This window comes from Staurois parvus, unplaced genomic scaffold (genome assembly GCF_062004578.1).
Source record: "Staurois parvus isolate SC_StPar_1 unplaced genomic scaffold, SC_StPar_1.0 ptg000262l, whole genome shotgun sequence".
Lineage (NCBI taxonomy): Eukaryota > Metazoa > Chordata > Amphibia > Anura > Ranidae > Staurois > Staurois parvus.
The window spans coordinates 8,725,709-8,752,096 of NW_028318058.1; the positions used below are offsets into that span (position 1 = coordinate 8,725,709).

Sequence of the window (26,388 nt, forward strand, 5' to 3'; positions counted from 1 at the left end):
CTATCCTCGCATATTATGGCCTCCGAAACTGTGATGGGTAGTGAGGAAGTGAAATGAGGAAGTTACGCACCTTCAGGCTTTCAAAGTGGTCTTTGGATTTCAGGCTCCTGTATGTGGCTAGGTTTCCAAAAAGTCTCACACATGTGGTATCCCCATACTTGGTAGAAGTATCAGAATGTATTTTGGGGTGTAATTCCACATATATTCATGGCTTGTGTGAGCAATATTTCATTTAAATGACAACTTTTTGGAAAATGACAAAAAAATGTTTTTTTTTTAATTTTTACTGAAAGTTCAATGGACTCCATATGCTTCTCAGCAGATGGCTTAGGGTGTCTACTTTCCGAAAAAGGGGTCATTTCTGGGTGTTTGTACTGTCCTGGTATTTTAGCACCTCAAGAAATATGATAGGCAGTCAGAAAGTAAAAGCTGTGTAAATTCCATTATCCATACCATAGTTTGTAGATGCTATAACTTTCACACAAATCAATATACACTTGGTGGGCTTTTTTTTTTTACCAAAGACATGTAGCAGAATACATTTGGTCTAAATTTATGACTAACTTTGAGTTTAATATATATTTTTTATAGTCGAAAGTAAAAATATTGTTTTTTCTTCAAAATGTTCGGTCTTTTTTTGTTTATAGCGTGAAAAATAAAAAGAGCACAGGTGATCAAATACCCCCCAAAAAAAATCTCTATTTGTGTGAAAAAAAGGATTTAAATTTTCATTTGGGTACAGCATTGTATGACTGCACATTTACCAGTTGAAATAGTGCAGCGCCGAATAGCAAAAAGAGGCCTGGTCAGGAAGGGGGGTAAATCTTCAGGAGGTCAAGTGGTTAATGCAAAGGCCGATCTAAACAATGCATTCAATATAAAGTGAGTACACGTCAACAGATTTGTCAGAAAATCTTTACTTTCAGAATCAACATTTTCTATTGGACTCTGTACTACAAAATACTCCCACAGATGCGGGCCATTGATTGCAAACAAGATTTTTTAATTTGCACACACAAAAAAAGTATTTTTTTTAACAAATTAATTCAAGACCATGTTGCAAATTGAACACACCCCAATGAAAGACTTAGGAGCAAAGCTAAATTTTAAACAACAAAATCCTAATTAACAAAAATTCAACTACAGGTGAGTCTAATTTTTCATTAAACAGGTTTCCAGGAGACAGCTGATTATAAAAGGGTATTGCCTAATAAAGAAAACCCCTTCCCATTTCATGCTGTCAGCAATGGCACCACATGGAAGAGAAATGTCACAAAGCCTGAGAAAGAAAATAATTTTTTTACCCAAGAAAGGTGAAGGCTACAAGAAGATCAGCAAAGCTTTACTTATTAGTCAGAATACTGTAGCAAAAGTGATACATAAATGTAACAAAGATGAAACTGTAACCATCTCACAGAGATGTCTAGGCTGTTCAGGCCGTCCATGGAAGTTAACAACTCGACAGGAGCCTCTTTTGATGAGAAGGGTTGAAGAAAATCGCCATGCAAGTTCACTTCAGATAGCTAAAGAAGTAGAAAGCCAAACAGGGGTGATTGTTTCCCTTGACACAATGCGGCATAAGCTGCAGAGGAATGACATGCGTGGGTGTCGGCCACAAAGAAAGCTTCTCCCAAAGCCTATGCACAAAAAAAGCCCACCTAGAATTTGCCAGGGCCTACGTTGAAAAAGAAGACTACTGGGATTCTGTTCTCTGGAGTGATGAGATCAAGATACATTTTTTTGGAACTGATGGCTTCAACACTGTATGGTGTCGCAAAGGTGAGGAGTACAAAGAAAAATGCATGATGCCTACATTGAAACATTATGATGACAATGTCCTTCTGTGTGGCTGCATGAGTGCTGCTGGTGTCGGGGAGCTGCATTTCATTGATGGTATCATGAATTCACAAATGTACTGCTCTATATTGAATGAGAAGATGCTACTATCACTCTGTGCACTTCTCCAACATGCCAATATTCCAAAACACACATCTAAGGCCACTGTTGCATTTTTGAAGAACAGGGTGAAAATGATTCAGTGGCCAAGTATGTTTCCAGATCTAAACCCAATCGAACACCTATGGGGAATTCTGAAGAGACAAGTTGAGCATCACTCTCTATCCAGCATCCAGGCTCTAACAGAGGTCGTTCTTAAAGAATGGAAAAAGATAGATGTTGCAATATGTCGGCAACTTGTTCATTTCATGCCTGGAAGACTTGGTGCTGTTCTTACAAATCATGGAGGTCATACACAATACTAGATGGAGTAGTTTTTGTTGTGGAGTGTATTCATTTTTGCATCAACTAATTTGAGCAAAACTCAGCTTCTATTATTAACCTTACTTTCAAGTAATGAGCTAAGCAAATGTTCTTTAAAACTCTGTTTTGTCAAAATTTTGGAAATTGTTCTTGTGTTCATTGAGATATTGATTAAAATCTTACTTTTCAAAAGGGGTGTACTCATTTTATGCTGAGCACTGTATATCCCATTAGACAGGCTGTTGCATGTTTTTGGTAAATCTAAAGGTTATTGTACATTATGATAGTAATCTCGTTAGCCAGCGTAAAAGTCAGACTGTTTATATGTGCACACTCCTGTTTTCTAAAGCCCAACTTCAGGAAACTGGGCTGCGTCCACACTGCAAGGGTTAATTGCTTGTTTAAGTTTATTCTCTACGGGAGAATTAAAACAGAATAAAAGTGCTTTTTACTTTTCCGCAATCATCCACTTCTGTGGTAGGTGGAACTCTTCCACACTTCGGCAGTGGACTGTCCCTCGACATCATCATGTCCAGTAAATGGCTGTAGACCGTACACTGGTAATGTCAGGAACTTAGACCACTGGAGCGTAGGAGAGAAGATGCTTTGGGGAACAGTCCAGCAGCGGAAAGGATTGGTTTAGTAAATCTACTTTAACAAGTTCCCTGGACCTAAATGAGCAATTAACCCTTGCAATCCGGACACACGCTCACTGCAAGGAATAATTTTCAAGTTTCCCAGAATTGAGCTTTAACATTGGGAGGGGGAGTAGTTTACAAAAAAAAACTGCCAGCCCCTAGTAACCTTTGTCTCAGTGATGGATATAGAGAGCTGTATATTGCTCCCCTTCTGTGAGAATTCCTACTGAGTTGTATTTTCGCTCAGGCTGATTGAACAGCTCTTGTGCTTGCAGATCTGCATTTTTGGGGTATTTATTTCTCACTGAGAATTTTGACAGCCTTTTGTAAGCTTTAATGTTAAGAATGAAGCATACGTGTGCTCTGCTTAAGCACTTTTTCCACTGCAGACATCTGTCCCAATGGACTTCATACATCCTGTTGTAGTTCTCTGAACCAGTGATGCTTCCCATCTTGAAATCTAATATATTATATTACGAAATTAAAAAGGTCTCAGTGTTCACTATCACAGAATGCATGGAACTTTTCCACCTTACAATTAATCGAGATAAATGCATGCACTATGTATTTTGGCTAAGACTTGTTTAGAGACCTGAACACGGGAGAATAAGGCAGATCTGAACATATTAGATCTTGCTTTTATAATATTGTTAGATAATAGTTCTTCTGGATCTAGCAGGATTTATATAACCAGATACATTTAAATGAACTATGGAAATGCCCTCCTTTTGGCATAGATAATTTTCCATTTTTCTCCCAATTAGAAATGCTTGACTAATCAATTGAGTAAATATATTACTGGTGGTATACAGTATCTCAAAGAAGTGAGTACACCCCTCACATTTTTGTAAATATTTTATTCATGTGACAACACTGAAGAAATGACACTTTGCTACAATGGAAAGTAGTGAGTGTACAGCTTGTATAACAGTGTAAATTTGCTGTCCCCTCAAAATAACTCAACACACATCCATTATTGTCTAAACCGCAGGCAACAAAAGTGAGTACATCTCTATGTGAAAATGTCCAAATTGGGCCCAAAGTGGCAATATTTTGTTTGGCCACCATTATTTTCCAGCACTGCCTTAAACCTCTTGGGCATGGAGTTCACCAGAGCTTCACAGGTTGCCACTGGAGTCCTCTTCCACTTCTCCATGACGACATCATGGAGCTGGTGGATGTTAGAGACCTTGCGCTCCTCCACCTTCTGTTTGAGGATGCCCCACAGATGCTCAATAGGGTTTAGGTCTGGAGATAAGCTTGGCCAGTCCATCACGTTTACCCTCAGCTTCTTTAGCAAGGCAGTGGTCGTCTTGGAGGTGTGTTTGGGGTTGTTATCATGTTGGAATACTGTTCTGCAGCCCAGTCTCCACATGGAGGGGATCATGCTCTGCTTCAGTATGTCACAGTACATGTTGGCATTAATGGTTCCCTCAGTGAACTGTAGCTCCCCAGTGCAGGCAGCACTCATGCAACCCCAGACCATGACACTCCCACCACCATGCTGTTGATACAAGGCAGGACCCTTCCATGTTTTTATGTTGTTTATGCCAAATTCTGACCCTACCATCTGAATGGCACAGCTGAACCTGTCTGCCTATTCTCCTCTGACATCAACAAGGCATTTTCCTCAACACAATTGCCGCTTACTGGATATTTTCTGTTTTTCAGACCATTCTCTGTAAACTCTAGAGATGACTGAGTATTTAAAAAACTGCTGATCTACTGAGATTTTCACGCACAGACCAGCCCATTCAAAGTCACCTAAATCCCCTTTCTTTCCCATTCTGATGCTTGGTTTGAACTTCAAGTTGTCTTCACCACGTCTATATGCCTAAATGGATTGAGATGTGATTGGCTGATTAGCAATTTGTGTTACCAAGCAATTGAACAGGTGTACCTAAATAAGTAGCCGGTGAGATTATATTCGTGCAGAATTCAGAGTTATTGCCAGATTTAGGATGTTGTACAAGAACAGATCATGAGGCATATAATATTCTTTTTTTTTTTTTTTTGTACACCAATTACCAAAATTGTAGATTTTGTATGCAACCTCTTTCTGGACTAAAGTAAAGAGCAGTATAGCCATATTTTTATAAAGCTCTATTAAATCTAAAACCCAAAAATTAATATAATGCAGCTTACCAATCATTAGATGTAGTGGCTGCATTCGTTTCTTTTTTTAGGGTTTTTCCCTCTGTTTTTAACTGCCGATCTGTCCAGTAACGCACTTCCTGTGTTAAACTATACTCCCTCTCTGGATAAAGTACAGGGGCACCTTTGTACAGCAGAGATTGTCTGGTGTCGACATAACAGCTAAAAATTAGTCATATGCATACCAGAGGAATGATCGAGCAGAGAGAAATCAGAGTAGTTACTTTGGATTGAGGTAAGTACACACTATAGAAGGATATGTTGTATTCATTTTTCATGTTAGAGGTTTACAACCATTTTAAATATGTCTGATTTCTAAATAATGAAGCAAAGTGATGTGAGTTTTTTTCCAACAGCAATAACCAGATTCTATGTTTGTAATACTGGGTCAAATGCACAGTAAACACAATGGCAGTATGCGTTTATAATGCATTCTTCAGCACAACCACTAAAGAAAAACCTTTAAATATAATAGTGCTATGTGAACTATACTGTAATATGTGTCTCTTTTTATGATGCAGGCAGAGCAGGTTGCAATAACTGCTGAATTTGAAAGCTACAAAGTTCGTGTTCATAATGTGCTAAAGCAACAGAAAAATAAGTCTGCACCTCAAGCAGAACATGAGGTGTTCAAGCAGGAAAGGTAACTGAAATGTATATTTTTTGCAATTTTATTTATTTTCTAAAGCCGTCACTGTCAACCAGGTTTCCTCCAGACAGAGATTACTAGGGGTTCCTTGAGCTGTGACTGATTGACCTCCCATTTGATGGTGTTTGCATAGTTCCAGGGTCAACACCACTTGACACAGCCAGCAGCATGAACCCAATTAACTTTTTAGCTGCCTGTAAGGGTGGCATTCTGACCACCAATTTAAGAGGATGTTTTTCCCACGAACTACCAATATGAGGGGATTTTCCCATGACAACCAATTAAATGGTTTTTGTAAAGGTTCCTGAAGACCTGAAAATTTATTTCAAGCGTTCTCTAGGGTAAACAGGTTGAGAAACAAGGATGGGACAAAACTACCAAAGTGGGAAAATAAAATAACAAAAAGTAAGTTGTTGTTCATGTTTTTGTATTGGCTTTAGGGAGCACCTTCAAACAATGTTGGATCAAGTAAAAAATAAACTGCAGGACGCTCAGCACAGTCTTCAGATGAACACAGCGGAGTTGCAGGCTTTACAGTCTGAACATGACATGTTACTGGAGAGGCATAATAAAATGCTGCAAGAGACGGTGACCAAAGAAGCTGAACTTAGAGAAAAGTGAGTCAATTTATGGTCGCTTATTAGTAAGAAATGTGTACATTAGACTAAATCTGGCCAATTGGTGGGGCTAGTTATAGCTCAGAGAGTGAGTATGAATTCTTTACCATTCTGTGTAGAAAAATAAAAGATAAAGAGTATACCACATGCACTTCTGTGAGGAGGTCATAGTGCACCTTCTAGTCATTCAGGGACTATCAGATCTCTCCTCACCTATTGATCTTTGTTGTGATAACTGCCTGCTCATTGTCAGCCTAGTATAAATACATTGCTCAAACAAATTAAAGGAACACTTTTTATTCAGAGTATAGCATCAAGTCAGTTAAACTCCTGGGATATTGATCTGGCCAGTTAAGTAGCAGAGGGGGTTGTTAATCAGTTTCAGCTGCTTTGCTGTTAATGAAATTAACAGGTGCACTAGATAGGCAACAATGAGACGACCCCAAAAACAGGAATGGTTTTACAGGTGAAGGCCACTGACATTTATTTCCCTACTCCTCTTTTCTGACTGTTTTTCACTAGTTTTGCATTTGGCTAGGGTCAGTTTCACTACTGGTAGCATGAGGCAATACCTGTACCCTGCACAGGCAGTCCAACTCCTCCAGGATGGCACATCAATACGTGCCATTGCCAGAAGGTTTGCTGTGTCTCCCAGCTAAACCTCAAGAGCATGGAGGACATTCCAGGAGACAGACAGTTACTCTAGGAGAGCTGGACAGGGCCTTAGAAGGTCCTTAACCCATCAGCAGGACCAGTATCTGTTCCTTTGTGCAAGGAGGAACAGGTTGAACCAGAGCTCTACAAAATTACTTCCAGCAGGCCACTGGTGTGAATGTCTCTGACCAAACAATCAGAAACAGACTATATGAGGGTGGCCTGAATGCCCAACATCCTGTAGTGTGCCCTGTGTTCACTGCCCTGCACTATAGAGCTTGACTGGCTTTTGCAATTGAACAACAGAATTAGCAGGTCTGCCACTGGTGCCCTGTGCTTTTCACAGATGAGAGCAGGTTCACCCTGAGCACATGTGACAGACATGAAAGGGTCTGCAGAAGCCATGGAGAATGTTATGCTGCCTGTAACATCGTTCAGCATGACTGTTTTGGTGGTGGTCTGGGGAGGCATATCCATGGAGGGACACACAGAGCTCTACAGGCTAGACAAAGGCACTCGGACTGCCATTAGGTATCGGGATGAAATCCTTGGACCCATTGTTAGATCCTACGCTGGTGCAGTGGGTCCTGGCTTCCTCCTGGTGCACGACAATGCCCGGCCTCGTGGCGAGAGCATGCAGGCAGTTCCTGGAGGAAGAAGGAATTTATACCATTAAATAGCCCCCACTTGTGCCTGACCTAAGTCCAATAGAACACCTCTGGGATATCATGTTTTGGTCCATCCGACGTCACCAGGTGCACCTCAGACTGTCCAGGAACTCAGTGATGCCCTAGTACAACTCTGGGAGTAAATACTCCAGGACACCATCCGTCGTCTCATTAGAAGCATACCCCAATGTTGTCAGGCTTGCATACAAGCACATAGGGGCCATACAAACTACTGAGTACCATTTTGGGTTGCTGCAATTAAATTTCAGCAAAATGGACTAGCCTGCTGCTTAATTTTTTCACTTTGATTTTCAGGGTGTCTTTGAATTCAGTCCTTTGTACATTGCTAATTTTCCTTTCCATCAAACAATAGGGCATCCTTGCATTCCTAACACATTACCCAGTGCATGTCCGTATAGATATCCAGCATGATATTTTTCCCCACTGAGATCTGATGTGTTTTCAAACTGTTCCTTCTTTTTTTGCAAGACCTTTTTTATTGCTCCCATTCCAGAATTGTTAATTTTACTTTATTCTTATTTTGCTGACCTTAACGGTGCTTTCCAACTCTTTCTGTAGGGTACTAGGTTTCATTAAAACACCCCTTCAAAAAATAAAACCAATCTTTTGCAAACTAAAAAGAAATAAAGTAAGGAGGAATCCTACCTTTGGAGCTGCCAATAGAACTAGAGGTGAGGGAGAATCTTCCATGCACATTTTCAGTGACAACTGTAAACATTTTTTGTTTCAGCTTATGTTCCATTCTGATGAAAGCTGCCATTAGGGAAGAAAGTGATGGGAAATCTTCCCAGTAGAGAAACAGGCAGTAATTTTAATAACAGAATCTTTAAACCGTATCTTTAAACTTCACCATATACCAACATTTCATCATTGGAGGAATGTAGTTTATATGTCTTCATAGAAAAATAAGTAGATCGTGAGCGACAAGCAAATGCAGCAGCTTGCACAAAACGGATAACCCGCTATATCCTCAAAGTGATAAAGAAAAGAAAGAAAGTTCAGTGCTCATAAAGAAATATGATGATAATCAATAACTCAATGCTATAGCATCATAAAATAGATGAATAAATACATGAATTGAATAGCTGGTGACTGTAAGTGAATATGTACAACAAGTATTATAGGTGAAGCGCCCTGAAACGGTGCTGTAGTGAGCAAATAAATAATTTATAAACAGTGCCATGCTGAAATGACAGCGCAAAAGTGACAAATAGCCTGTATGGTGACAGTAGGTGAACAATCCAGTAAATATAATCAATGAAAATTGACAAATTATTCCAAATATAAAGTCCAAAAGAAGTGATCGTGATGTCAAGTGAATCCGTGACAAATCCTTCTTTATAATGCACTCACCAGAAGCGCATATTCAATGCGCATTGAAATCAAAGGACTGTAGTCCACAGGTCAGCCTCATCCACCTCCATACACAGTATAAGGGAAAAACACAGCAGGCATATACCAGAGTAGAAGATACTTCCAGCAAACCGTTCCACCATCAGCAAACAGAAAAGGGGCTCCACCTTGAAGGGATTAGTTCAACAAACGAGCCTAGAAAGGAAAGCGCTTATGGTGCAGTATTTTATTGAAATATTCAAAAGCATCCATGTGGAGCAATAAAATGACGTGTATTCCACGTACAAAGATGGCCACCGGACCTGCATGACCTATATTACTTGTGCATAGTCACTTACAGTCAGCAGCTATTCAATTCATGTATTTATTCATCTATTTTATGATGCTATAACATTGGGTTATTGATTATCATCATATTTCTTTATGCGCGCTGCACTTTCTTTCTTTTCTTTATATGTCTTCATAGGCTCTGCTTTAAAGCTGGTCATAGATTGATTGAAATTCCATCTATGGCTGTTCCAGCCAGAAGGTGATCTAATGATTGACTTCTGTCGAACGAGAATGTTGAAAACTTAATTTACTCAGTGCCTGCCGCACTGATCAGTATATTTTGATAACTGAGAAGTCCCCACTGTCAGATTACAATGGCACAGCAGGGAGGATTCCTCTATCTACCTCAGTGGTGTGGATGTAGGATCCATGTATGGCCAGCATCAGTGTATCCAGTCGACATAGAAAAAGATGACCAACTAGATTGTAAATCATTTTATTTTTTCTGTTTTTACTAATATTCAACTTCCATTGATTCATAAAAGTGTCCCGTGGTTGGGTCCCTCTGTGGGGCTCCAGCAGTGACTTTCCAGATAAGTTTCTTGACTGCCATTAGGAAGTGGGAGGATCTCATCACTGGGATGGTTTTAAGTACATAAGTAACTATGGAAAAGACACAGATGAAGACTCGTCAAGGGATCTCTTGAAGTTTTGACAATTGTGGATCCTTTAAAAAGAACTTAAGATTAATCATACTTGGTTTTATTCTGCAGGTTGTGTACAGTGCAGTCAGAAAACATGGTGCTGAAGACTGAGCACGCTCAGGTAGTGAGTCAGCTTAGTGCTCAAAATGAAGCACAACGCAACAATTTTAGGGACCAAGTGAGGCGTTTACAAGATGATCATAGGAAGACTGTAGAGACTCTGCAGCAACAGCTGTCCAAAGTAGAAGCCCAGCTCTTCCAAGTTAAGAGTGAAGTTACTGTGACAAGTAAGTGTGAAACTTTTACCAGTTACTAATACTTTGCTCTTTAGAACATTTTGTATGAAATATTCTTTTAATCATTTTTGAACACCATATCAATAAATGCAAATACAGACAAAGCATGCATTAGATTAGTAGGTGTGGTGTCCTGTAACCTTCTCTTAGGATTCATATTAAAGTATGTGTAAAACCTCATTCTTAAAGCAACCTGTTCAGTTTAAAGAATAAATTAAATGCAAAAACATTTGTGTATACATGTAAGAAAAACAAAAAAAAACACCTTTTCCCTTTTTTTTTAAATATAAGTGATCACATACCCTCTGTTCTCAGCTGCATAAGTAGCTCAGAGGACTGGAGGAGAAACAGCAGCACACTGATCTTCCCAGTGAATGATCAGGATGGGTGTGTCAGCACAAGTTTAATCATTGGAGGGGAGCAGGATGAGTTCCCAACACATCTAAAGAACTGACCACGCTGTGCTCCCCTGCCTAATGTGGTAAATTTTTAATAGGAAAGCAGAACAACCGGCCAGAACACAAAGTACAGTCATGGCAAAAAACATTGGCACCCCTGCATTTCTGTCAGATAATGCACCACTTGGCCCAGAAAATTGTTGCAGTTACAAATGTGTAGGCATTCTCATGTTTATTTCTTTTGTTTGTATTGATATGACACACAAACGTGGAGAAACAAAAAGCCAAATCTGACACATTCCACCTAGAACTTCAAAAATGGACTGGACACAATTTTAGGCACCCTCAATTTAATATTTGGTAACACACCCTTGGAAAAAATAACTGAAATGAATTACTTCCTGTAACCATCAATGAGTTTCTTTACACCTCTCCTGGAATTTTGGAGCACTCTTCTTTCGCCAATTGCTCCAGGTCTCTCAGATTGGAAGGATTCCTTTTCCCATCTGCTGTTTTGAGATCTCTCCACAGGTGCTCTATGGGATTGAGATCTGGACTCGTTGCTGGCCAGTTCAATATTCACTTTGTCTTAAACCATTTCTGGGTGCTTTTTGACATGTGCTTTGGGTCATTATCCTGCTGTAATACCCATGATCTCTAACGGAGACCCAACTTTCTGACACTGGACCCTACATTGCACCCCAGAATTCTTTGGTAGTCTTCAGATTTCATAATGCCATGCACACAGTCAAGACATCCAGTGCCTGAAGCAGCAAAGCAACCCCAAAGCATAAGTGAACCCCCACCATGTATGACTGCAGGGACTGTATTCTTTAACCACTTGCCCTCCAGAGGATTTACCCCCTTCCTGACGAGGCCATTTTTTGCGTTACTTCAGCTGACAATTGCGTGGTCATGCAACGATGCACCCAAATGAAATTTGCGTCCTTTTTTCCCACGAATTGAGCTTTATTTAGGTGGTATTTGATCGCCTGTGCGTTTTATTTTTTGCGCTATAAAAAAAAAGACCGACAATTTGGAGAAAAAAAAACCCAATATTTTTGCTTTTTGCTATTTAAACCTGTCCAGTAAAATTTTTTTTTAAAAAATCAAATTTCGTCAAATGTAGGCCAAAATATATTCTGCTCCATGTCTTTGCTAAAAAAATTCCAATACATGTAAATTGGTTCAGATGAAAGTTTTATAGCGTTTACAAATGGCGGTATATATACTGGGCTTTTTTTTTTTTTTCTAGTAGTACTGGCGGCAATCAGCGACTTATAGCGGGACTGCAGCGGGCATTCTGACACTGGGGCGAACTGACTTGGTGTCAGTGACACCAGTACAGTGATCACTGTGAATAAAAAGCACTGACACTGTACTAATGGCACTGGGCATGAAGGGGTTAATGTGAGGCGATCAAAGGGTTAACTGTGTGCTTTTTTTTTTTTTTTTTTTTAATAGGGGCTGTGTTAGTGCTTCACTGTAAACACACTGCTTTGCATGGCTGTGCGGTGCACAGCCATGCAAAGCAGCGTGCACAAGCTGACAGGGAGGAGAACAGTTTTATTTACTAACGGTTCTCCCCCCTGTCGGAGATGCTCGGCAATCACCGGGCGCCGGCGAGTAATCACCATCCGGGACCCGGTGATTGACAGCCGCAGCTGCGTCCCCTTCCCGGAAATGCAATATCACATATCTATATATGATTTTGCGCATCCATTCCGCCCTGTAGCAGTATATCTGCTATAGGGCGGACAGGAAGCGATTAAAGGCCTCATTGCTTTTTCTGAAAATAGTAGAATGATGGGCCTTCCCAAAAAGCTGTAATTTTTTTTAGTCTGTCCACAGCAAATTCTCCCAAAAAAGATTTTGGCTTCCTAAGGTAGGTTTTGGCAAACTCCAATCTGCCTTTTTTTATGTTTCTGTGTCAGCAGTGGGGTCCTCCTGGGTCTTCTACCATAGCGCCTCTTTTCATTCAAATGGCGACTTATAGTGCGAGCTTACACCGTTTGTACCCTGTGCCTAAAGGTCAGCTTGAATTTGCCTGGAAGTTGATCAAGGTTCTTTAACCACCATTCGAATAATTATTTGTTGCAATCTTTGATCAATTTTTTTCTTTCGTCCACGTCCAGGGAGATTAGCTGCAGTGCATTTGAATTTCTTGACAATGTTGCACACAGTGGACACAGATCTCTTAAGATCTCTGGAGATGGACTTGTAACCTTGAGATTGTCCATGCTTTTCCACAATTTTTGTTCTCAAATCCTCAGACAATTTTTAGCTGTTTTTTCTCTTCTCCATGCTCCCTGTGCCACACAGAGACACGTGTGAGAAAGGTTGAGTCAATTTTTCGCCATCTTAACTGGGTGCTGGTGTGATTTCTATATTGTCAGCACCTGTTAATTGATACAGGTGAGTTTAATTACAAATTACAGGAGCATCACAAACATGGAATGCAATTATTTCTTACAATTTTGAGAAGGTTCCAATAATTTTGACCACTCCATTTTTGGAGTTTTCTGTGGAATGTGTCAGATTTGGCTTTTTGTTTCTCCACTTTTTTGTGGCATACCAGTACAAACAAAAGAAATAAACATGAGAATGCCTAAATATTTGTAATTGCTTCATATTTCAGGGCAAAGTGGTGCATTATCTGACAGAAATGCAGGGGTGCTAATATTTTTGGCCATGACTGTCACAGAAAGGAAGCAATACAAAGAGGATATTTTTTCCATTCAGATACATGGCACAGCAGGCACATACCAGGAACATGAAATGTTGGATTTGCATATTCTTTAAATCCCAGTGGCTGTAAGAATACCTCAATCTATTTTCTGGATCTATTTTCCTACACATACCCTGTCCTAGGGGTCCTGGACAATTTTTACCTTTTGAGGGAGCAATCCACTTCACTGTTGGAAGCTAATGTGTCTTTCACAGTGCACACACTGCAGAGGTACTGATGAGTTCCAGACCTGACCTTGAATACCATCCTGGTAAAAATGATCTTCCCTCCAGACAAATGTCTTACTATGAGGACTCAAATGGAGTTGTTGAGAAATTGCTTGATTCATCTTTGTATGAGGGTTCTAGGAAAGATGGCAGCCTCTGTTGAGGCAGTGTCCTTCGATCAATTTAATTCCAGGCCTCTACAGCAGATCGCAGAATGGGACACCCCATTGTTTTTACACCCCTGCACAAGACTGTTTCTGGACTTAAAGATCTGCTCATGGTTGCTAGAGATGGGAAAATTGTTTCTTCCTCTCTCCTGAAAGGGTCTGATGATGGATGCCAGCCCAATGGGCTGGAAAGAGTTCTGGGCAATCTCTGTCCAGGGATCTTGATCACTGTAGGAGAGGTTGTTGGCCATCAACATACTAGAATTGAGGGCAATTCATCTTGCCCTACTACACTGCCCGGTGCTGCTCAAGAGCTTTTTTGTAAGTGTTCAGTTGGAAAAATCCACAGTGGTGGCATACATAAAACATCAAGGAGACACCAGAAGTCACGCTGCTCAGGAGGAAGTGCTTCTTATGCTGCCTTGGGCAGCACTCCATGTTTCTGTATTGTCTGCTGTCCACATTCCCTGCTTGGACAGGCGTATTTCCTTAGCCGTTAACAACTTTCTCCAGGGGAATGGGTTCTTCTCTTAGGGGTGTTTTGAGGAACTCTGTCAATAGTGGGGAAGCCCTTGTATGTGGATCTTCTGGCATCCAGGTTTATTTTTGAAGCTGAACTGGTTCATCTTCAGGACCAGGGATTCTCGAACATTTGCCGTGGATGCTCTGGTGACGCTGTGGGACCAGTTCTCCCTAATTTATTCTTTCCCGGTGTAACTGCTCCGACTTTGTCTGCTTAACAGGATTTGACTGGAAGGAATTTGTGTGATTCTGATTTCCCCGGTCTGGCCCAGGAGTATGGTACTTTGACATTTGTTGTGGCTTTACCAGCATGGTAATATAAAACAAAGTGAGCGCTACTAATAAGTTATCAATGGTCAAATAAGCAGCTAAATGCACTGAAGATGATCACAACCACTTCTGAAAAAATAAATAACTAAAGTGCAGCGCTCAAAATTCTGATATGAAATTTTACAAAATTCGATCTAAATAGTTCGATCAAAATTAAAAGTTCATAAAATCTTGCGAACGATTCATGAATATGGTGAGCACAGCTTATAACAAATCCGGATAATGGCAGAAATGCGCACTCACCGACCGCGCATAGGAAATGCGCATATATGTATCAAATCCCCCAGATGTCGTTATCCTCCGGGAAGAGGTGTCGTCAGTCAATCTGCTGGGCTAGCAGGGCCTCCTTAGATTTGGATCAGCCAGGATACACGTTCTTTCCAGGTACAGGGTTCCCTCCTCTGGACAGGATATGTAGCTGGGTTGCGCTTCACAATCACGAGTTAGAATAATACAAAGTGTCTTCCAGTGAAGCCTGGCGGTCTCCTTAAGCCAGGCTTCACTGGAAGACACTTTGTATTATTCTAACTCGTGATTGTGAAGCACAACCCAGCTACATATCCTGTCCAGAGGAGGGAACCCTGTACCTGGAAAGAACGTGTATCCTGGCTGATCCAAATCTAAGGAGGCCCTGCTAGCCCAGCAGATTGACTGACGACACCTCTTCCCGGAGGATAACGACATCTGGGGGATTTGATACATATATGCGCATTTCCTATGCGCGGTCGGTGAGTGCGCATTTCTGCCATTATCCGGATTTGTTATAAGCTGTGCTCACCATATTCATGAATCGTTCGCAAGATTTTATGAACTTTTAATTTTGATCGAACTATTTAGATCGAATTTTGTAAAATTTCATATAATTTTGAGCGCTGCACTTTACCTATTTACTTTACCAGCATGGCTGTTGAAGCCAAGGTCTTGAGAGACAAGAGAGTCTCTGATTTGGTCAATCCTACCCCTCTGAAGCCTCATAAGTTGACTTCCAGGAAGATTTACCACAGAACCTGGAACCTGGATCCTCCCCAATAGGTCGTGGGTCACATCCTAGCTTTTCTGCAGTTTTCAATTTAGCAAGAGTTAGATGTCGGCCTTGTTGGTCCTTGTTCGGAGACTGATCGGTTTATATTCCTTGGTACATGTCTTTTGTACAAGGCGTCACATGTATTCCACCAATCAGGACTCGCATGAAGGATATTCCTTTAGTCCTTCTGACTCAGTTATGTTTTTGGGTTTTCAGAGTTTCAGAATTGGCTGCCCTTTCCTGTAAGGGAACCATTCCTCTCTCTCCACCATTACAAGGTGGACAAAAAAGTCACCATTTTTCTTCATTCCATCTCAAGCAGGACATTGTGTTGCCAGCTTTTTGTCCTAAGCTTCATGTCCCGGGGGACAGGGCTCTTCAGTGTGGATGTGGTTCGGGCTATCAGTTGTTGCTATTCCCTCTGTTGCTATTCCCTCTCTGTGCTTCCTGAAAGCCCAGAGAAGGGTCATACAGCTTCAAGATCTATGATTTCTCAATGGATTTGTCCATTTCTCAAGCTTATGGTCTAAAGAGCAAAGTTCCAACATTTTTGATAACTCCTTCTACCAGGAGTGTTGGTGCCTCCTGGACTATTCCTCATCAGGCTTCAGTAGCTCATGTTTGTAAAGCAGCTACCAGGTCTGTAGTTCATAATTTTACGAAGTTTTACTATATGAATGTTAGAACCGCTGAGGATGCTACCTTTTGTCAGCATGTTTTGCAGGCTGCATGAGGTGCTAACCTGTTTTTGGTTTAGTTGTGTGGGTCCAGCTGGCTTTTTGCTGTGTTGCCCTCCCCTCATACTCCAGTGTTTTCAAACATCCCTATTGTAATGAATATGAAGATGCTATGTGTCCCGTGATGTACAAGGAAGAAAATCAGGTTTTTGTTTTACCTGTAAAATTCTTTTCTTTTCTTGGAGAACATCATGATACACAAAGATCCTGCCCTTTTTGTCTTGTGATTTATGGCTTGCTACAAAAACTGAAGCCTTGCCCTACAGGGAGGGATTGTGCCTTGGAGTAAGATGGCAGCATAACCCTGTTGTACTTGATATGAAGCTGCTCTGTGCCCTGTGATGTTCCCCAAGAAAAGGATTTTACAGGTAAACCAAAAATACACTTTTTGCCCAGGCAAAGTCATAGTCGTGTTGTGTAAATCACATGGTACAAAGCCCCCCCCCCCCAGAAAAAAATCAATTTTATTTTTATGTTTTAACGCAAAAAAAAAAAACCAGGAAAAACACCAGGGGAGTAGAAATAAATATTTTTGCAAAGCACTGTATGTGCTCAGCTGGTGCATTATGTGGGAGACAAATAAGAACAACATCTGTTTGTGTATGCAAAGATTAACGACATCTAAAAATGTGTTTGCAGAGTCTCTTCTTAGTTTGCTACTTGAATGTTCAAGGCTGTGCATTATTTTTTTCCTGGTATGACAGCAAACGAAGAAAACGCTAAGGCACTTACATATTTATTTCTTGTAACATTGTAAAATACTTCAGCTGAAAAATCATTTTAAAAAAACATTTCCCCAATTTAGTGCATGCCTGGGGAAGCCCTCAATAATGATCGTGACAGGCTTTGAAAATATCCATGTGGCTATAGAGATACACAACAGTTGTAGAAAACAGATTGTCTGACTGTTTCTGTCTCTCTCTCACCACACACACACACTTACTTTCTCTCACTCTCTTTTATTTATTTGCAGATCCTACAGGTTCACAGCAGCCCATGAAAAGCTTAAGAGAAAGAAGACCAACTGACCTAGTGTTGGATTTGTACTCTGTTGCCAGAGAAGAGGGTGAAGGAATGGAAACCACAGACACTGATTCCATGTCCTCTGCCAACACTCATATAGCTAGTCTAGAGCAGCTACTTAGTTCACCTGATTTAAAAACAGGTAAACACTCTAGTTTTTATTTATAAGCAAATCTAAAGAAATCCATATTTAACATTGGTGTATTTTTTTTTTATACGCTTGCAAAACATGGTTAACTCAGAAATACTAAAGTACATGTTGAGTTGGCTATTTTGTTGATGTTCATTGTAGATCATTGCTTTATGCAAAGCATTGTACCAGATATTAAGAATTTGTATTAATGCACATATGCATTACATACCTCCAGTCTAACTCCTTTTCTCTTGTGTTCATTGACGGACACAGCTTTTCTTAATCTTGACTATTGGGTTTATAGTGCCACTAGGACACCAGGCAGAAAAATTATTCAGCACTATCTGTGGGCAGTCCTAGCTGGTATACCCCCCCCCCCCCTTCTCTGCTATAGGCAGCTCAGTTATGTCTGCCTAGTGTCTCTGGAGTGAGGCCCTAGTTTCCTGCTGGGACCTGTGGGTTCCATATTTCTTTTTCCTTTCCTTTAATCTAGATCCAGTGATCATCCCAGCCTGGCCAATGAGCACACACAAACCTTTAGCTAAGCGCTGGGTCGGCTGCGACAAGCCCCATCAAGTTAAGCGTCTCGTGGGTACACATGACCGGGCGCCTACAGCCCCCCTCCCCCAAATGTCGTTGGTGAAGAGAATCTGTCTTACCTGAAAACTTCGTAGACTGGTAAGTGGAAGTCCCCCCCCCTTCATGTTTGGTATTGGAGCTGGTGGCCATTTTGGCTGTGAACAGCAGGAGACTCTGTGGAAGCAGGTAACTGAGGTGGTGAGTCTCCCATTTGCACACCTATAGCGTGTTGGTGTGTGGGCCTTGTGATCTTGGACACGGCAAGTGCGATAGCAGCCTAAGAGCAGGAAGAACCTTAGTTCCTTAAGGTGTCCCACAATGTAATGGCAGACTGCAGGGGGTGTGGAGCAGCAAAACTATAGCTTCACTAACACTGACATGCGCCCAGAATAGTGTCAGATGGATAAGAGAAGAAATCCATGTCGCAGGATAACTCTGCTGCCATTCAGCATTTCCATCCTGGTCCCCACAGTAGATATAAGCATGGTGAGCTCTGATCAGGACTAAAACGAGAGAAGGATCTTGAAACATTTAACCTTAGGCAAAGTTGGCATGGCAAGCAAGAATTTCCGAATGGGCAGTGCTTGGTTGTCAGTGGGGCTCCCCTTTGGCCTGTCCTCCACTCCTTTGTTGTTGTTTTTTTTTTTTTTCCCCCAAAGTGCTGGCCCTGGCATTGCTGAGACAAAAGGGGATTGCCGTGATTGGCTATCTAGATGATCTTCTCCTCCGAGCAGGAACTCCTGCAGTGCTGATGGTCCACAAGGTGATCTCAATGTGCTCTGCAGGACTTTGGATGGGTCCTGAATCTCAAGAAGTCTGCCCTGGCCCGGAGGCTGGAGTCTTGGGGTTTTCTCCTCTACTTAGTACAGACCAAAAGTATTCCTTCCACTGGACAAGCTCCGGAAGCTTCAGTGGTGATTTGACTGTGGCTGCCCAGCAGGTGGGTTCTCCTGCACGCATGTGCTGAATCTCATGGTGTCCTCTGTTGCGCTGGTCTGTTGAAACGTGTTTTATGCTTGTTTTTTTCTTCCCTCTCAGGCTTCTCCCTGTCTGCTGCCCAGGGTTGTGGCCGATGGGTTTCTGGTCATCTTGGTTGCCCCGGACTGGCCCCGTTATCCTTAATACTTTAGTGTGGTGCAACCGGTTGAGGACGTGCCTGTGTGGCTGCCCCTGTGTGCAGTTCTTTTGTCCCTCAGACCTCTCTGTCCTAGCCAGTGATAGTCCAGGAGGTTGGAAGTTTGTCAGTCAACAGCCAGGTTCTGAGAGACAAGAGGTTGTCAAGCTTAGTGCTTCCTACCATGCTGTAGGCCCGTAAATCTACCTTTTTGGGAGGTTTCCCATTGCATTGCATGGCTTACTTTTCTTGGTGCAGAGCTACATCCGCATTCTTCTCAGTGGCTTGGACTTTGTTTTTTCTTGGGAGAGGGATTTGCTCAAACAACTTGCCTTAAAGTGGTTCTAAAGGCTCAAGGTTTTCTACATTCATGCATTGTATGCACGAAGATAAAAAACCTTCTGTGTGTAGCAGTCTCTCCAGCCCCCCTAACACTTGCCTGAGCCCTATCCCGATCCAGCGATGTTCATGAGAGTTCTCAGTTCTCTGAGGATTGTCACTCCTAATTGGCTGAGGCAGCAGTGGCAGCCATTGGCTTTTCCTCATCATCACTTGGCTACTCACCCCTTGGTTGTGTGGTGGTTTATGTAAGAATTTATTCCAAATACTTAGGGCGTTGTCCACTCCTTTAAACAAAATATTGCAGTGCCTCCAGCCGTTAAAATACGTCAAATATTTAAGAAACCAATAATTTGGAAACCTTAATAATTTGTTCACCACTTAATAATATACCTTGAGTTTTTTCACCAATATGATTTCGTACCATATACACAAAATTTGCCTTTTTGATAAATAAATACATTTATGTACAAAATTGATATATATATATATATATGTTACTATCTATATGGGATCATACAATATATGATTTTCAAATAAAGGAAAACAAAATTTTGGGAGGTTAGTTGCAACCCATAGTGCTTCAGATATTCTTTCTCATTTCTCCTGGCCATAGGGAAAGAAGAAAATATCTCTCATAATTAGCACCACACAACACTACAAATTAGTTAATATGCAGTATATAACCTCAATACCAATATTCAGACAGTTATAGTTAATAATAATTCAGAGGACCATAATACATGCCTAACCACACAATAAAATGTTATAAATCGTAGAAAGTCTGAAATGTCAAAGAAAATTACAATATTCTAGCACAGTCTCACCACTCCCAGAATCTTGATTTTGAGGTCTCCCCAATGGGACGCAGTTGTGAAAAGAAGTATTTCTGGGCAGTCATGCACCAGAATTTAACTGAGCATCAGCGTCTCGGGTGGAAATCTTTTCCTTCAAAATGGCAGCTGGACGTTCTCAGCAAAATGGCCGCAGGTGGCAAGTGAGGTATAGTGCAGTATATAGTGCAGTATATAGTGGTAGTAAAATAGTAAAGAAGTAGTTTCAGGAGTAGTTCAGAAGTGATCCAGAAGATTAGAGTTTTCAGAAGACTGTAGAAGATTGGAAGATTGCAGATGATGGATTGTAGATTCTAGAAGAATTCTGGAGTTCTCTCTCACTTTGAGGTGTCGGGCCTTTTAACAAGTTCTTTGTTCCGAGGGACCGCCCAACAGACTTGTTGATTGGACGGTTGAACAGTTTGCGTACCTAGAGATGTTCCTAACCTGCCCACTGGGGACAGTCAGGTATTACAAATGAATTGGTGGTCTTAATGATGACTCACTCTTTGATATCAACAGTATGTCCTTATGGATCAAATATATGTCCTATTCAAATATAGATGATTTCACTACTAACTCTTGGATAAGAACCATAGAAAGATGTGAATACATTTGGTTTCTCATTTTTCTGATATATGAACTGTATTGGAATGGTTGATTTTCTTTGCAAATATAAAAGTTACCCAATTCACAAACCTTCTTCTGTTCAATCACTTCAAACTTCAGTTGAGTGGTATGCAATACCCAACTTTGTTAAATAGATTTTTCCTTGATGGACAAGTGTTGGTAATATGCTTTTTGATAATGTTTCAGTTCATGTATCCCAAACTCTTTATTTTAAATGACCCAGATTTCACCCTATACTGCATATACAGTTCAAGGAGATGTGATGGAGAACCTCTAGTTACTTGCCCTATTGTGTGAGAATTAAAGTACACATCCAGTTGGAGTTTAGTGAGATGCTCTACTCACTATAATTGAGTTTCTTGCAACTTAAGTATCTCCTGGCTTCCCATAGACAATGGTGCTTGTTTAGTAATCACACACTTCCCAAGGGTTTGGGAGAAATACAGGCAATCAGATCTTAGTCTCACTATTGTCACTTTTGTACTGTGTTTGATCACCTGCAGAAATTCAAATAGTGGTCTTTAATCCTATTGTCTTTTAAACAAGTCTCTTCCACTCATTGTGTGTGGTAACTTTTTGGAAGGTCACTTGAAATTAACTGAAGATGTTAACCCATGACGGTCAGCTAGGATTCCCAATTTGGGATAATATCATTTTCCTTAATAAACTGTCCAAAAGTCATCACAATTGGTACCTTTTTTCAAGGGTGCCTTGGAACTTGCACTTGGTTCTTCGGTCCTTCAGATGCCTCTGTTTGAGTATCTTGGAGATTCTCTTTTGTCTACGTTAAATCATAGAGGTCCCCATCTTGGTTACTATCGCCTTGGCGTGCTGAGTAGCAAGCTACCCGCCTTGTCCTATAACTCCCCCAAACCCGGTTCTGCATGGGAGGTACAGTGGTGCTCTGTCAGCCCCCTCTTCCCTGCCAAAGGTGGTATCCTTTTCCCACATACACGGGGACTTTGTCCTATCTTCCTTGTGTCCACGCCCTTCGCCCCCTAAGGAGATTGCGCTGCACTCTTTGTATGTGGTCTGGGCGGTTCGTTGTACCCATCTCTACAGATCCCTTTGGGAGGATGGATCCTCTGTTTTGTGTTTGCAGACGGCCTGCTTAATGGCCTGGCAGCCTCCTCTGCTGCCGTTTCTTGTCGGATATGGCAGACTGCTATTTTGCCTTGTGCCAGCAAGAGTTGGGCTCCTTCCTTCCTGCCATGGCACATAGTGCTTTTTGGCTTTCCGACCTCTGGGGTCTCTGTCTCACGTTTGCAAGACAGCTACCTGGTCAGAGACACACCTTTATCAAATTTTTACAGAATGTGTTTGCATCCTTGGATGCTTTGATTGGCCGCAAGGTTTTGCAGGCTGCTGTTGGGGGGTGTTTTTGGGTGGTTGCATGATTTGCCTGTTTTCCTTTTGTTTTTTCCTGCTTGCCCACCCCTCATTGGATCACTGTTTTGGGATGTCCTTATGGTCAAGATTTAAGAAGAGCTGTGTCCAGGAAAGAGATGCGAAGAATCATTCAACAATTAATGGACTTCCGGGTCCCAGACGATCCTGCCTTCTTCCTTCTCCATTGCTCTCACATTCGTACAAGAAGTTTGGTTCTACATAACTTAATGCCACCAAAGCCTGCATCGCTCTTCAGTGGAAAAACCAAAACCACCCTTCCATCTAATTGTGGCTCAACATGGTGGCAGACGACATCCAGTTCGAAGATTTGGTCCTCTCTGCCCAGAACAGGCAGGAGTAATATACCAAAACCTGTTTCTACTGGAACATGTTAGTTTATTCTGATGAGGGCAAGGCCCTACTGGAAACCTGTGCTGAGGATTAACTTCCTTCTGTCATTCTTTCCGACACACGCACCCCAGCAGAGCATCCCCCTGCTTTTTTTTTTTTTTTTTTTCTCTCGTGCTCCCATGCCTTCCCAGTACTCCCCATGCTCTTGTGATTTTTCTCCTCTCCTTCCCTGAAAATTGGGTGTCTCATGGAGCATAATATGGTGCCTGGTGACCAGCAGTTCAGTGGTATGGGGATGTCTCTCATTACCACCTTGGTATCTAGCGATGTTTTCTTTCCAATATACTTACACTGCTCCAGGCCGCCATTCAGGATTCCCCTGCTGCCCTGAGGTCTGTTAACTTCATCGGACGGATCTCTCCAAATGCGCAGATAATGCACTTATTAGCACTTGATATACAGGTGAAACTCAAAAAATTAGAATATCGTGCAAAAGTTCATTTATTTCAGTAATGCAACTTAAAAGGTGAAACTAATATATGAGATAGACTTATTACATGCAAAGCAAGATAGTTCAAGCTGTGATTTGTCATAATTGTGATGATTATGGCTTACACCTCATGAAAATCCACAATCTCCGAAAATTAGAATATTGTGAAAAGGTGCAATATTCTAGGCTCAAAGTGTCCCACTCTAATCAGCTAATTAAGCCATAACACCTGCAAAGGGTTCCTGAGCCTTTAAATGGTCTCTCAGTCTGGTTCAGTAGGAATCACAGTCATGGGAAAGACTGCTGACCTGACAGTTGTGCAGAAAACTATCATTGAAACCCTCCATAAGGAGGGAAAGCCTCAAAAGGTAATTGCAAAAGAAGTTGGATGTTCCCAAAGTGCTGTATCACAGCACATTAATAGAAAGTTATGTGGAAGGGAAAAGTGTGGAAGATAAAGGTGCACAAGCAGCAGGGATGACTGCAGCCTGGAGAGGATTGTCAGGAAAAGGCCATTCAAAAGTGTTGGGGACTTTCACAAGGAGTGGACTGAGGCTGGAGTCAGTGCATCAAGAGCCACCACACACAGACGGATCCTGGACATGGGCTTCAAACGTCGTATTCCTCTTGTCAAGCCACTCCTGAACAACAAACAACGTCAGAAGCGTCTTACCTGGGCTAAAGAAGTACAGACCTGGTCTGTTGCTCAGTGGTCCAAACTCCTCTTTTCTGATAAGAGCAACTTTTGCATCTTATTTGGAAACCAAGGACCCAGAGTATGGAGGAAGAATGGAGAGGCACCCACTGCAAGATGCTTGAAGTCCAGTGTGACGTTTCCACAGTCTGTGTTGATTTGGGGAGCCATGTCATCTGCTGGTGTTGGTCCACTGTGCTTCATTAAGTCCAGGGTCAACACAGCCGTCTACTAGGAGATGTTGGAGCACTTCATGCTTCCTTCCGCAGACAAGCTTTATGGGGATGCTGACTTCATTTTGCAGCAGGACTTGGCACCTGCCCACACTGCCAAAAGCACCAAAACCTGGTTCAATGTCCATGGGGTTACTGTGCTTGATTGGCCAGCAAACTCGCCTGACCTGAACCCCATAGAGAATCTATGGGGCATTGCTAAGAGAAAGATGAGAGACATGAGACTAAACAATGCAGAAGAGCTGAAGGCCGCTATTGAAGCATCCTGGTCTTCCATAACACCTCAGCAGTGCCACAGGCTGATAGCTTCCATGCCATTCCGCATTGAGGCAGTAATTGCTGCAAAAGGGGCCCAAACCAAGTACTGAGTACATATGCATGCTTATACTTTTCAGAGGTCCGATATTGTTCTATGTACAATCCTTGTTTTAATGATTGCATGTAATATTCTAATTTTCTGAGATTGTGGATTTGGGGTTTTCATGAGCTGTAAACCATAATCATCACAATTATGACAAATCACAGCTTGAACTATCTTGCTTTGCATGTAATGAGTCTATCTCATATATTAGTTTCACCTTTTAAGTTGCATTACTGAAATAAATGAACTTTTGCATGATATTCTAATTTTTTGAGTTTCACCTGTATATGACATTCACTGTGTACTTCTGTACTTTGGCCTTTGTGTGCATATTCTTTACGTCCTCTCACCCTAGGGTACTCTACTGTTTGTAAGATGTTGCCATTGTTTCAATCTGCATTGCTTTGTTGGATACTTTAATTGTATAAATAAATAAAAAGAGCTGTGCCCGTCATTGAACACAAGAGAAAACAGGATTTTTTTGTTACTCACCGTAAAATCCCTTTTTCTGAGTTCATTGACAGACACCTCACCCACCCATTTTGTAGTTAATTTTTCCTGGTACTGCTTTGTGACTGTGTTGCCTATAGCAGAGAAGGGGTTTATATCAGCTTGGACTACCCATAGGCGGTGCTGAGTTCTTTTTCTGCCTAATGTCCTACTCCTGTAGGTGGCGCTATGTGCCCTATGATCAAGATTAAGAAGAGCTGTGTCTGCCAATGAACTCAGAGAAAGTTATTCTACAGTAACAAAAACAATCCTGTTTTTATACTCAGAAAGCAATAAGCAGAGTGGGATAAAGGAAACCATCAGGTGACTCAACCCCTCCCAGCAAATCTGCCCTCTTTTTTTTTTCCTGAGCTTCATAAAATTCCCTAGTGTGTCTGATAACTGAAGGAAGTGCTGTTATCTGAAAGAAATAAAACCGCATAGATCTTTCAGACAAGCTGTTAAATTGATATGTGTAGTAAGAATTATCTCTACATTTTCAGAATTCATTTAATGCAGTTCTAATGCAAATAATGTGTTTACTACTTTTTGTTTTGTAGCTGTAGAGACACCCCAATGGCAGCCTGAAATTTCCAGGGAAGAACTAACTGAGAAGCTCAATACAGCATCAAAGAGTGTGGATCATCTGAGTGGTTTGCTGCATGAAACTGAGGCAACAAATGCCATGCTTATGGAACAAATAACAGTATGTCATATGCTCCCAAGACAGGAAAATTAATTGTTTATGTTCATAGTATAGCGTGCAATATGAAGTGGATAGAATTGTTTGCAAAGTTGTGTAAAACATAAAAGCATGATGCTGTTTGGGGAAAAAAAAAATATTACACATGTATTGTAGTTATACTTAGGGGCGTGTTTATAAAGCAGTTAATCTGACATTCACCAAACACCACTGCTGGTAAATCTTCATGGTGTATGTGATTTTAAATGACAATGATTGATTTACCTCCAGTGAATGCTTGGTGAAACTTATATTCACTAATTTATAAATATGCCCTTTAGTGTAAATGTCACGTTACAAGCAAAAGATCAAAAGACAACCAGTAAAATTATTTCATATTTGTACATCTTAGGACACAGGGTACTTAAAGGGGTATTAAACCCAAAAACACAAATTTATTATATGGCAGCTTACAATTTCTTAGATGTGATGACTGCATTCATTTTCTTTTTAGGCTTTCTTTCTTCTATTTTTCTCTAGTGATCCAGCCAGTAAGTCTGTTATTTTTCAAACGCAGAATACATCAGAATGTATCAGATAAGACAAACCATTCAGCTTCAATTTGTTAGATG

General features: G+C 41.2%; 1 protein-coding gene and 1 long non-coding RNA gene across 2 annotated transcripts in view; one reads left to right on the top strand and one right to left on the bottom strand.

Moving 5' to 3' along the window:
• GCC2 (GRIP and coiled-coil domain containing 2) overlaps nt 1–26,388 on the top strand; it is a 120,410-nt gene that overhangs the window by 79,562 nt on the left and 14,460 nt on the right. The window contains exons 17-21 of the mRNA XM_089681284.1: nt 5,573–5,694; nt 6,141–6,317; nt 10,057–10,274; nt 17,390–17,581; nt 25,635–25,780. Of these exons, the coding sequence (XP_089537410.1) occupies nt 5,573–5,694; nt 6,141–6,317; nt 10,057–10,274; nt 17,390–17,581; nt 25,635–25,780 (855 nt within the window). The remainder of the gene's footprint in view (nt 1–5,572; nt 5,695–6,140; nt 6,318–10,056; nt 10,275–17,389; nt 17,582–25,634; nt 25,781–26,388) is intronic.
• Nucleotides 1–26,388, bottom strand: part of LOC149459385 (uncharacterized) — a 199,138-nt gene that overhangs the window by 15,102 nt on the left and 157,648 nt on the right. The window lies entirely within an intron of this gene.